At 35.3% G+C, this 12644-nt stretch overlaps 1 protein-coding gene across 1 annotated transcript in view; it reads right to left on the minus strand.

Annotated features, from left to right (window-relative positions):
* The window catches only part of LOC144956800 (cullin-associated NEDD8-dissociated protein 1-like), a 54276-nt gene extending 41851 nt beyond the window's left edge, over window positions 1-12425 (minus strand). Inside the window, exons 1-8 of the mRNA XM_078887533.1 lie at window positions 12239-12425; window positions 9876-10158; window positions 8560-8660; window positions 7984-8050; window positions 6291-6389; window positions 5707-5833; window positions 4013-4175; window positions 1563-1669 (exon numbers count right to left, since the gene is read on the minus strand). Of these exons, the coding sequence (XP_078743659.1) occupies window positions 1563-1669; window positions 4013-4175; window positions 5707-5833; window positions 6291-6389; window positions 7984-8050; window positions 8560-8660; window positions 9876-10158; window positions 12239-12280 (989 nt within the window). The 5' untranslated portion in view covers window positions 12281-12425. The remainder of the gene's footprint in view (window positions 1-1562; window positions 1670-4012; window positions 4176-5706; window positions 5834-6290; window positions 6390-7983; window positions 8051-8559; window positions 8661-9875; window positions 10159-12238) is intronic.
* Window positions 12426-12644: the final 219 nt, after the last annotated feature.

The following is a 12644-nucleotide window of genomic DNA, read 5'->3' on the forward strand; positions in this document are numbered from 1 at the left end:
CCCATAGAGGAATCAGAATACATAAAAATCGGAATTTGAGATAAAAAAGCGGAATCAACTTACTGTTATTGACTATGACATGTTTTGCAACAGAAAATGTAATAGACAATCCAAAAGTACTCAAATGATTAAAAATATAAAATGTGTAAAAATACTAGAGAACACACATGTCCTGGCCCTCTGAGAGCAAAGCATTGAATGGATGGATTTAACCTTGTCAGGACCCTCCCCCCCCCCACCTAAACAAACGCGAGTGCCGGCACACACACACACACACACACACACACACACACTTACACAGGGCTAAAATTAAATAGGGAAAGAAGCTGACCATACTCAATAATATTATTACGGAATGAAGCCAACATATAATAATATTACCAAGGTCATTGACCTCACAAATTGGAGTCACCATAATAATAATAATACTTCGGTCAACCCCCCTCCCAAACATATAATACTATCGGACATCAGCAGCACACACTTTGAAGGGACTAATCAGACACTCAAAATGTGTGTTGATTGACCATAGGAGATGCTGACGAAATAAGCCATAGCTCACTTTTTTTCACTAGAGTTTTTTTTTTTAATTTTCCTCGATTGGAAAGGTGAAAAGCGGAATTTTTGCCTTGAATGTGGAATGTACACCAATCAAGTGAAATTATTCCGCGAAAAGCGGAAGGGTAGGAGCCTCTAGGTCAAGGTCATACTACTTGTAAATCGTCGAGACAGAAATAGCAGGTATGCCAATTTCCTATGCGATGATTTTCTGTCGCATGCCAGACTTTCCAAATGCATCGAATCTTCCTTTTCCGTGATAGGTGTGCCATTGTAGTTGTAGACTTGACTTGGATTCTTGATAAAATTGATACTAATTAAGAGGGCCATTACATAGGATGGCCTGGGATTAGAACTCAAAAAAAAATCTTGAACTTGAAGTTGCGACAAATGTAAAATTTGAGATGGAGAAATTAAAGTTATTCAATACTGCTTATGTACATTGAACACGGACGTCAGGCAAAGCACCTACATCACATCGATGTGCGCCAATCGTTCGCGGATATTCTTAACCACTGAAAATTCTTACTGGTAGCTTTTTTAACCAATGGAAATACTTGTTTATTTGTGATTTTATTGTAGTCATGAGTGATAAGAACATCGACTTAAGCGACATCGACTATGTGGAGTTTTTTTTTTTTACTAATGTTATATAGGAAGAAGGGGGAGGGATCAAGAAAAAAAATTGACTTGGGTAAAAATCGACTTAGGCAACGTCGACGTATCCAGAGTGCACTGTATTGTTGTGCGGACGAAGGGTTTGTACCCGAAACGTCCATTGTCTGTATCGTTCCTATACGAAGCCTCTCCATTTTCACTCTATCTAGGTCATTTAAGCGCTCGTTTCTGTCTTTTATCAATTTTTATCGGCCTTTCACTCGTTTGTTAGTACTTTCACGATCACAGGCTTCAGACAGCCCCTACCGTTTTCTACCCATCCCTGGATAATACAGGACATAAACATATTTATGGCCCATTTATATTCTGAGTAATCGTCGACTTACTCCTCTTCATCCTCATCCTGCATGTCTGTCTCCATGTCATCGTCGTCATCATCGTCGTAGTTGTAGTTGGGATCATGACAGATGTATTTTAAACAAATCGATATAATCTGGAATCACAGAGACAGGAAAAATAGGATCATGACAGATGTATTTTAAACAAATCTATATAATCTGGAATCACAGAGACAGGAAAAATAGGATCATGACAGATGTATTTTAAACAAATCTATATAATCTGGAATCACAGAGAAAGGAAAAATAGGATCATGACAGATGTATTTTAAACAAATCAATATAATCTGGAATCACAGAGAAAGGAAAAATAGGATCGTGACAGATGTATTTTAAACAAATCTATATAATCTGGAATCACAGAGACAGGAAAAATAGGATCATGACAGATGTATTTTAAACAAATCGATATAATCTGGAATCACGGAGAAAGGAAAAATAGGATCATGACAGATGTATTTTAAACAAATCTATATAATCTGGAATCACAGAGAAAGGAAAAGCAAACAGACCAATTGTGACCCATCGTCCCAAAATGGTACTATGTCGGGATGAATCAGATGCTAAAAAGCTGAATTAAAGCTAAACTGATCAAAAATTTGAATTATTGCTATTTGGCATTCTGAGTTACGATAATCATTCTATTCAACAAAACATACAAACTAATTGCAAGTCTGATATTTCTGGCAAGAAATTCAATTTTCAACATCTTAATCAGTCCGACATAATACCGCTTTGAGGCGAGGGGTCACAATTGGTAAACATTTTAGGTGTAAAATGTAAACTTAATGAATCATAATACAGTACAGAAGATGTTTGTTTTTGTTTTTAAGGGTTTTACGGCGCTTGCAACACATTAAGGTCATATCAGCGCCAGTAAAAAGGAAGAAAATGGGATAGTAAAAAGTTCTAGAATTACAATTAAAGCACAAAAGAAAAGGTAAGACAAAGGGGAACGGGTTCAAATAGGGAACAGATGTAGATTCCAAGAGCACACCGTTAAAGTACTTAGTTTGAGATCACCTAAAAGTCTCATCCAGACACAAGCACAGGTCCCAAATAAGAGGAATACACTCAAATGTTTACCAATCATATAATATAATATGTAAACTAAACATAATACAATGCATAACAGAGAGATGATTTACAAGGAAAAAAAATATCATCTCCCAAAACTATAACTATACATTCGACTGTTTCCCTCCCAGTCAAGGAACTCCGGCAAGGATCAGGACAAAACTAAGTAATCTCATTCCAAGACAATGACAGGAAATAATTGGAAAACAGGTATGGGGGGATAGAAGACACAGCATGTACCTCCCTGCCCACTATGGGAGGTCAGGATCCCCACCCAGCAGTACAGAAGAAAGCAGATAGAAAAATACAAGATTAAAAAAAAAATAATCATAATCAATAAAAAGTCCAAACAGGAAGGCAGGTTTGGGTTTTTATTTATCAGTTACTGATTTCATTTCAAACCGAAGAGCAGCTGAGATTCCTTCTGAACCGTTGTCCACCAAACACAAAACAGTGCTTGGAGAGCTGGGTCTACCAAGATCTGGTGAAAGCACTTTGCAATAGACTACTGCCCTATCCACAGGGTTGTAAGCAATTTCTAATATGTGTCAGTAGAAGGTGAAAATTTTTGTTTTGCATTTCTTAAAGAATATGCTCACCAGAGCATTTTAATTTTTATTTGAAGTAAATCGGGTGATTTTTCATGACGTTATGGTCAGATGTATGGGAAAGGTATCCAGCAACTTTTATTCAAATTTCATACTGTTTCAACTTGACTAGCTGTAAAAAAATATTTAGAAGTGAAATGAGGCTTTGATAATTTCCGAAGATGTACTTAAAGGGTTGATTTAATCATTTATGACAAGAACTCATTTTTGATCAAAATTGACTTTCTAACCAAACTTGGCAATATCTTAGTTCAAAACTTTTCACCATCCGACTGATTATGTCATTCATTGTAACATATAATATGGTTTAACCCAACTGTGACTGGGATAAACTCTGGCCCCATAGCCTTTTAGCTCTTAAGGTCGATTTTAATTATTTTTGTCTGACATCACCGAAAAGACTGCGATTCAGATGTTTTATGACACAAATAAGTCACAAATTCAGAGCACAATAGTACAATGTAGACTTGTCACAGGAATCAAACAAAATACCTCTATATTCTAGAATCCAAATTTCAAAAAGAAAGAAACATCTGAATAAAAAAGATGATTTTTTAACTGTTCCTAAGAATTTTCACTTTAAAATGATTTGGAATTGATGTAATACAATTTATATAGAAGTTTTAAAATCAATTTCTTACAAAAATGACAATAATTTGATGTGTTATATTAAGAAGCCCTTGGAAAGACTCCAAATACAAATTTCAGCAGAATATCATTTGAATCACAACACGGCTACACACAGCTACCTACATTTGGAATAAAAGGTGATACTTCTTTGGGACATCTTCGGACAAATGATTCAAAACCTTGAAGACAGAACTCTCTCAGCTCGTCATCATCTGTCTGGCAAAACTTGACAATCAAAGGCACCATCTTGTCTAAGTATTCTCCAAATCGGGACCCAGCCTGTCGACTGTCAATAGACAAGACAATACCATGTAAAAGCTATAAAAAAATGCTACTCCATAAAAATATACTATTTCTAAAGATGAGAAACAATATAAATCACATATATATAAATTGATGGCCTCTGTAACAAACTGTTCAACTCAGGGAAAACTCAACTATTCTGGAATTTAGAAGAAAAAAAAACTATTGACGATATAATGGTCCCATGGACATGAATGTTTTCATCACATGTCAAAGCAAAACATTTTTATTGGATGGTTTTTAAAAACCCAATATTTATAGACATGATGCATTATTGATTCAAGAGTTATCTTTGATGCATTTTTGATTCAAGAGTTATCTTTGATGCATTTTGATTAAAGAGTTATCTTTGATGCATTATTGATTAAAGATTATTTCATAAAATAGTACATTTGGGAGTTGAAAAAAATGGCAATATTCTAAAAATGATCTTAAAGACACGGGTTAAACTCCAGCTCCAAACTTTGAGTGCCTGAAGCTCCTTAAAGCTCAAACAGCATCCAACGAAAATTAAATGGACATGTATACTCTATTCAAATAATAATGCACAGTTTTCTCAAATTAATAACATGATTATTTTTTGGTAAGAAACATGAAAGAAACAAACGTTATTACAGTACACAAATGAGAACCAAATTTTGAATGTTTATCACAGTTATTATCAACCAATGTCCGGTTTTGGGTTTCTCGAGTCCTCAAAAACGATTGGTATAACAGATAAACACTGCAAACAAACAAGAGTATTCAATAAAATTGTCTTAAATTACTTTGAGATCTCAATTTCATAATATTTTTTTTTTTAAATATCAGTAAAAAATTCATCCATAAATTTTTAATTTGAAAATTGCTTTCAATATATTTGTGTTAATGTCTACGATAATAAACGCTGGATATTAGAGTCTTTAGATTAATGACAGAAATACAGTAAGAGGTTCACTAAAAGTTTAGGAAGGATTAGAGACAAATAACATTAATAATCTCCAGACATAAACCCGACAGAATGTGTAATATCGGCAAAGGTGATCACATTCTCTTGCTCAAGATCAAAATCAAGGAAAAATTTAATGAGGTATGGCATGGGGTGAAGGCAACTGGATTCAATAGTCTGATGTCACGTCGCCCAGCAACGGCGAGCAGCATGGTACTCAAAAAAGAAAATTGGTACTTTTTATTCTTCATGCTGGCTACAACTTTTCATATGTCATGTGATCAGCATGTATTAAAGTCAAAACATGATCATATTTATAATGTTTTTCTCCTCGGGATACACTTTTACTCTCGTCGGAGAAATATGTCATTAAGGCGTCCGCCAATGATGCAGTAGTTTAGAGCCAATTACTAAGACACCATACGTCATTACGAGAGAAGTGACGTCAAGACTGTTGAAGGCTATTGTTTCACCAGAGAAGAAATAACTGTCCTGAGACAGCAAGAGGGAAATTCTGGGGATATTTAAGAATTTGAGAGCAAAATATTGTAAGACAACAGAAAAAAATAAAGTATGTAAAACATACCTGATGGCCCCAATACATTGGATGTATGTGCGTGTTGTGGATGTTGAAGCGTTGCGTGTGAGTTCTGTTAGGAGAAAGTCAATGAGTTCATGGAACAAGGCAGCATTACAGCTCATCACCAAATGGCCTGGAAGAAAAAGAAGGGCATTCAAATAAAAAGGAATAGATTTTTTTCTTTCTTTCTTTTAATGATAGGCTCCACATAGGTCAACTGTTTTCTTAAATAGGATTTATCTTGTAAATCATCGGATTAAAAGAACCGGTGCCAAAAGTTGGCTTTGTTACATTTTGACATAAAAGGATATCAGTGATAAGTAGCTTTGACAGGATGGATTTTGTTTTGTGCATATAGACCTGTTTTGATTACAGGATTAATGTAAATAGAACTTTACAATGTTATTATTATTATTATTATTGTTATTATTATTGTCCTTTTATTCTTTTCGAGCCGTTCCATCAGAGTTTTTTGGGTTTTTTTTTTTTGGCTCACTTGTCATTATCTAAGCAAGAAAAACTGACAAGAACTAGGTCTTTTCCACAAATGTCAGCATATATTATAACTAAGTCTATAACTGATAACTCACCTATGGCAATGATGGCCCTCTTTCTGACCGCCAGTCGAGGACTTGAAAGTTGTGGTAGAAGAGCTTGTTTGATACTTATGTGAAAACTGACCAGAAGACCTGTTTTAAAAAAAAAAAGGATACAAGAGTAATGCTGGTTAATTTAAAAATTTCGCATTGATTAAGTATGGCCTCTCAAAGAAACAAAAAGAAAAATTTATAATACTGAAATAAAAAAAAAATTTTAAATAATAAGAGATGGGGTTTATAACGCCAGCAGGCTCGTGGCACTAACATGAAGAATGTGATGACTCAACACGATTAGATAGTGAAAAGAAATGGCTTTAGTCTTTTTTGGAATCTTTTGTAGAAAATCAATAAATTTATCAATGAAGAATGTGGTGGTGTGAAATTCATAGCAAGGAATACGACAATGACAATGACAAATGAAACAGTCAAAACAATGACAATGAAACAGTCAAAACAAAAACAGTGAAACAGTCACAACAATGACAATAGAACAGTCAAGTGTTATGACAGATCTGCTCTACAATGAAAAACGTATTTAAAAAAAAAAAAATTTGTCCAGAAGAGTCCTCCTCCTACAAATCTCCACCAATTAAAATGACCCTCATCTTGTCAAAAATTCTCAAACCTGGGACTTTAAAAAGGCCGGCAACCCTTTCAGAAGGAACATGATCACTGTATTATCCCCAGATGTTATTTTCAAGAAAATAATATGTCATGTTATTCCTCCTCATGAAGTTTGTATAGAAAGAATGAAGTTGACATCACTCGGGTCTTTGTCATTCATCAGTAACACACTTTATAGTCACCTGGAACAACTACAAAAGACACAAGACCGAAGGGCTAGAGCTCAGGTGGTCGCTGATTCGGATAAGTAAGTAAGTAAGTCTTTGTCATTGTTTTTTGCCATCCGCGTTTATGAGTAATTCTCACTAAACTGTATTAACCAGACTATAATCGTTTAAGGTTAAACATAGTTTTGTGTGTTGGTTCGTTATTCTTCCGGATGGCAATGTTGTGAGCTTCTTAGCCGAGCGCATACTATCTATAGGTTATAGGTTATGTTTTGTTTTTGTTTTTAAGGGTTTTACGGCGCTTGCAACATATTTAGGTCAAATAAGCGCCAGTAAAAGGAAGAAAATGGGATAGTAAAAAGTTCTAGAATTACAATTAAAGCACCCAAGAATAAGGCAAAGGGGAATTGGTTTTAATACGGAACAGATGTAGATTCCAAAAGTACACTATCAGTGTACTTAGTTTGAGATCATCTAAAAGTCACAGACACAGGCACAGGTCCCCACTAAGAGGAATACACTCAAATGTTTATGAATCATATATAATACATAAACAAAACATAATACGGAGCATAACAGAGAGAAAATTTACAAGGAAAAAAATATCATCTCCCAAAACTAACTATACATTTGACTGTTTCCCTCACAGCCAGGGCCAGGACAAAACCAAGTAATCTCATTCCAAGACAAAGACAGAAAGCATGTTGGAAAAAAGACACAGAGGGATAGAAGACACAGTATGTACCTCCCTGCCCACTATGGGAGGTCAGGGGTGATAGGTTATCATACACTGCCTGGTCTCTCAAGATCTCAATGCCTATTGGGTATAATGAAGCAAGAGTACCAACGATAGGAACTGCTTCTACTGAACCTGCAATAACGATTGTACAAACCTCCAAAGCGACTGAGAAGATCTCCAAGAATATCAAGGGCCTCCAGTTGTACAGAAACATCCTCTTGCTGCGGATAGCAAAGAAAAATAAAATAAAACAAAAATGAAGAAACGAAAGTGCAAAGCAAATGAATGAGGAGAGATTGAATTACGTAAGTATACTATGGATATAGTAATAATGGTAATTGGTTCATGTTACACCACTGTCATTTATCAAAATGTCCCTATAAAGCAATGTGACAAATTAGGGTGCACTGGTGTCAAATAAAAATCATACACACTTTATCAGAATTATTAAAAGACAAAAAAATAATAATAATAATTTATTATTCACAACTCAAAACATTATCACAATATTTATACTGGGTTCAATGATTCAAATGGGTTATAGTTATAACAACGTCACTACCACATTATCTCATTCGTCTGTAGGGTTTCATTCATCCTGTTTCGTTGATAAAGTGGAAACCCGAAACGTCCATTTTATCTGTTTTTGTATATCATATAATGAAGCTTACAATCAATTTCACATAGTTATTTATTTCTTCAAGATTCGAGCAGCAACATTTACACTAACCTTGGAGATGGCATTGGTGAGACGACTGGTGATCTTCTTACAAATACTGGCGGCCAATGTGGTAGAGGAGGGAGGCAATTCAATTATCACTGTTTTAAGACCTGGTGACCATCAAAGAGTGAGAAAATCGTGAAAACCAAAAGATTATTTGCTTTTTCTGGTGGTGAAGGCTGAAGGGTGAAGAAAATCTCATGTCAGGCAAAGGTAGAAATTGACCTGTCATTTATTCTTTTTTTTTTTTAATGAAATAGTGACTATAAAGTTGGTAGGATGGACTAGGCATTATTATTATTACAGTGAATGACATAATCAGTCAAATGGTGAAAAGTTTTTGTTTGTTTTGTTTGTTGCTTTAGGTCTCTTCCAACACAATTGAGGTTATATGAGAGACCGCTGAAACAAAAAAACAAGCAATCCAACAAAAATAGTACAAATGTAAATCAAAATCATAACCTAAAGATATCATAAGCTAAATTATAAATAACCAAGAACAAATAGGCAGAAGATTTACAGAAAAAAAATATCCCCTGTCAAAAATACAATCACAAACCAAAGAAGCAGGATAGGCTAGTAAAGAGAAGAAGAAACACCATCACTATCGGATCGTACGCCCATGCGAACATCATAGGTATATGATTCAAGGGTGATGCTCCCATCCAACCACCCGCAAATGGTGAAAAGATTTGAATTGAGATATTGCCAAGTTTAGTTAGAAGGTAATTTTTTAAACTCAAAAATGAGTTCTTGTCATTAATGATTAAATCAGCCCTTTTTGTACATCTTCGGGAAATAGCAAACCTTAATTTCACTTCTAAATATTTTTTTACAGCTGGTCAAGTTGAAACAGTATGAAATTTGAGAAAAGTTGTTGGATACCTTTCCCATACATCTCTGTCCATAACTTCATGAAAAATCACCCGATTTACTTCAAATAAAGATTAAAATGCTCTGGGGAGCATATTCTTTTAGAAAATGAAGGGGAAAAAATGTAAATCAAAAATTTTCACCTTCCGACTGATTATGTCATGCACTGACACATTTGTATTACCTGCACAGTTATATTCACTTCATGCTAAATACCACATAGCTTTCTACAGGATCCATTTATCCATGTAAGTGTAAGGCTGTGATTCTTGCCTGAACACAAGTCATTCATCCAGCAGCATTCATCTACTCCTAGAAACCAAGATAGATCCAGTTCATGAACTCCTAAAACCAGACTACTTTTATATTTTTAAAGTTAGTTTCTTATTTGGAACTCATTTCTATTCAAATTCTACCAACGACTCAAAAAAAACATTTGTTCAACAACTTACCTATGCTGGAAATGTCGCGCAATTGCTCCTTGTCAGACAACATGTTCATGCATAGCGTATCCACAATAGTCTCCACTTGGTACTCCTTCACTTTGCTCACAAGAGGCCCCAGGCATTTGACAGCCAGATTCTGTACCTCCCCATTCTTGTCCTCAAGGAGTCTAAGAAGCATTTTCACGACTTTCCGTTCACTATCGTCATCCAGTTTAATGGAATCTTTCTGCAGCTCCGCCATCAAGTCATTTGTTGCCATGAATCGAAAATCTTTGTCTGAAGAAGTCATCTAAAACATGGGTGGTGAGGGGAAAAAAAAAGAAAAAAAAAAAAACTGTTAGCTTTTTCAATATATTTTTTAAAAATTTTAAACACACTAATCATCCAAACCAACATCTTCATTGTTTCACTTTTGAAAGAAGATTCTCATTTGAAATTTCCTTTGGCCAGAAAATATCTATCCCTGTAAAAGAAAAAAAAAAAAAAAAAGGGTCCTTCAAATCCATAAGGATCATGCAGCTGGAATTTATCATGGTTTATAGGGAATGAGATTAGCGGAAGAGTAGCGTCACTTGATTGAACGTCACCTTAGAGAGAGAACGTCAAAATGGTTTTGCGCATGCGTCTCTCTCGTCCTCGCTTTCGGTGAAGTGTCTCATACCGCACAACCAACATGACGTTCTCTCTCTTATAACTTTTCCGATCGTGACTTCCAATCAAGGGACGCTACTCTTCCGCTAATCTCATTCCCTATAGAGCATTATGGGCCAACACGGCTCAGACGTATGGTCTTTGCTTCGTACCCGAAAGGTACCGAGTTTGAATACATGCTGCGTTGTATGGCATTGAGCAAGGCACCTCGCCTTAGATCAGTTTGTGGCGCTGTGCCTGGATTATTCATATTCCAGTCTTACTTTGGAAAAGACCTTAAAGAAAAAATTTCCCCTATGGGATGAATAAAGGAAATTTTATTTTATTTATTTTCTGGTCCCAGGTCTGAGTTAGTTGTAAAATGAAAGGAAGAGAACAATTCCTACCTTTTTGAAGGTATCTAGTGCTTGACACGAGAAGCTGCTTTATATTCTCTCCTGTTTGTGTTAAATTTTTAAGCTGATTCTTTCATTTATTTGGATTAATTCTTATAAAAAAAAGAAAGAAGAAGAAAAAGAAGAAGAAGAAGAAGAAGAAGAAGAAGAAGAAGAAGAAGAAGAAGAAGAAGAAGAAGAAGAAGAAGAAGAAGAAGAAGAAGAAGAAGAAGATTTACAGTTACAGGTCTGCTTTTCTCAGCCCATTGTGGTCCATCGCCAAAACGTTCGCAACACAACAGTGTGTAAACTAGAGAGGGGCAGGACGTGGCCAGTGACTTCAGTGACACATATGATGAACTCACTTTGCTCACAAACCAAGGCGTGTGAAGTGAATGTGGTTGTCTAGCCCAGTATGGTAATGTCGTAAGGCTAACACTAACACTAACTTAGAGTATACCCAAAAAATGAAAAAATCATGGTTATGTATGCAAATCATCTGATATATTTATTATATCAAAGACCACAAAAGACGACATACATTAATTTAAAAATTTCAAGAATTACGTAATTATTATGTAACCAGCGGCGGCCATCTTGAATTTAAATGGTATTTCGTAGGCGGATCATAACTCAAAAAGTATATGACATACAGTGAGTTAAAACTTCACTGGCATCAACAACAGACATGTTATTGTGTGTCTATGAAAAAAAATCTCCATTTTATACTGTATCTTAAAATATATATAAATCCAAACATATCGCTTTAAAATGTGGTTAAAAAATTTCTTTAAGTTAAGCAAGAGTGTTATTAACATTAACACTAACACGTTAACTTAACGTTTTAACAGATTAGAACTAATAAGTAAGTTAAAGTAAGTGCAAATATGGCCTGAACTGAACAAGTTCCAAACCAATTCCCAGACCTGTGGACATTGGCAATGAGCAACAAGAGTTCATTTTCATAACTCATGACCATGATGAACTTCATACTTCATGAACAAACCAGAGCCAGAGCCAGACTCAGCTCAGAGTCAGAGTACCAAACTCAAACTCAAACCCAAACAATGAATTATGAATGAACTCCTGACCCTTCTAGCGATCCAGGAAGAAATAAATGATCAATCCCCAACCTTTCCCGGATTTCTCGGCATTGTGTGAACCCTCACTCTCAATGATATCACCATCGTCCATTGTCACTGTCATACAGCAAAAAAAAGTGCAGAAAATAAACAAAGTCAGAAGTGGAAGTGGAACTGGGTCTGCTGAGTCTGGAACTGGAACCGGCGAAAAAGAAGAGAAATAAAGTTTTATAAAATGCAATCAATTTAAAACTTGCAATACCTTCTCCAAAAGATTGGAAATGTGGAAAGAAACGCTCGCCATTGCGTCGGCCTTTCTCCTTGTTTTACTTTTTATTTGTTTTTATCCAAACAGAACCATTCAATTCACAATGTTTAGAATCGTGAAACGGCTGATTCCAATCACAGGAACTAGGGAGTGATTTTTCTACCTTTGCTGTCATGCGCATTGGACTAAAACATTTTGTGCCATTATTTTATCGCAAATTTAAACCTTAAGAAATTATTCGAAGCCGTAAGTTAACGCAACCTCGTCGCTCCTCTTTCTCGGCTGTGCCTCTACTTATAGATAATAGATAGAACGAAGATGACGTCACTCGTGTTTTTGTTATTGTTTTTTTTTTTGCCATCCATGTTTATGAGTAATTCTTACTCAACTAACCAGACTA

This window comes from Berghia stephanieae, chromosome 11, assembly GCF_034508935.2.
Source record: "Berghia stephanieae isolate SIO BIC M18660-M18661 chromosome 11, UCSD_Bste_1.3, whole genome shotgun sequence".
NCBI classification, from domain to species: Eukaryota; Metazoa; Mollusca; class Gastropoda; order Nudibranchia; family Aeolidiidae; genus Berghia; species Berghia stephanieae.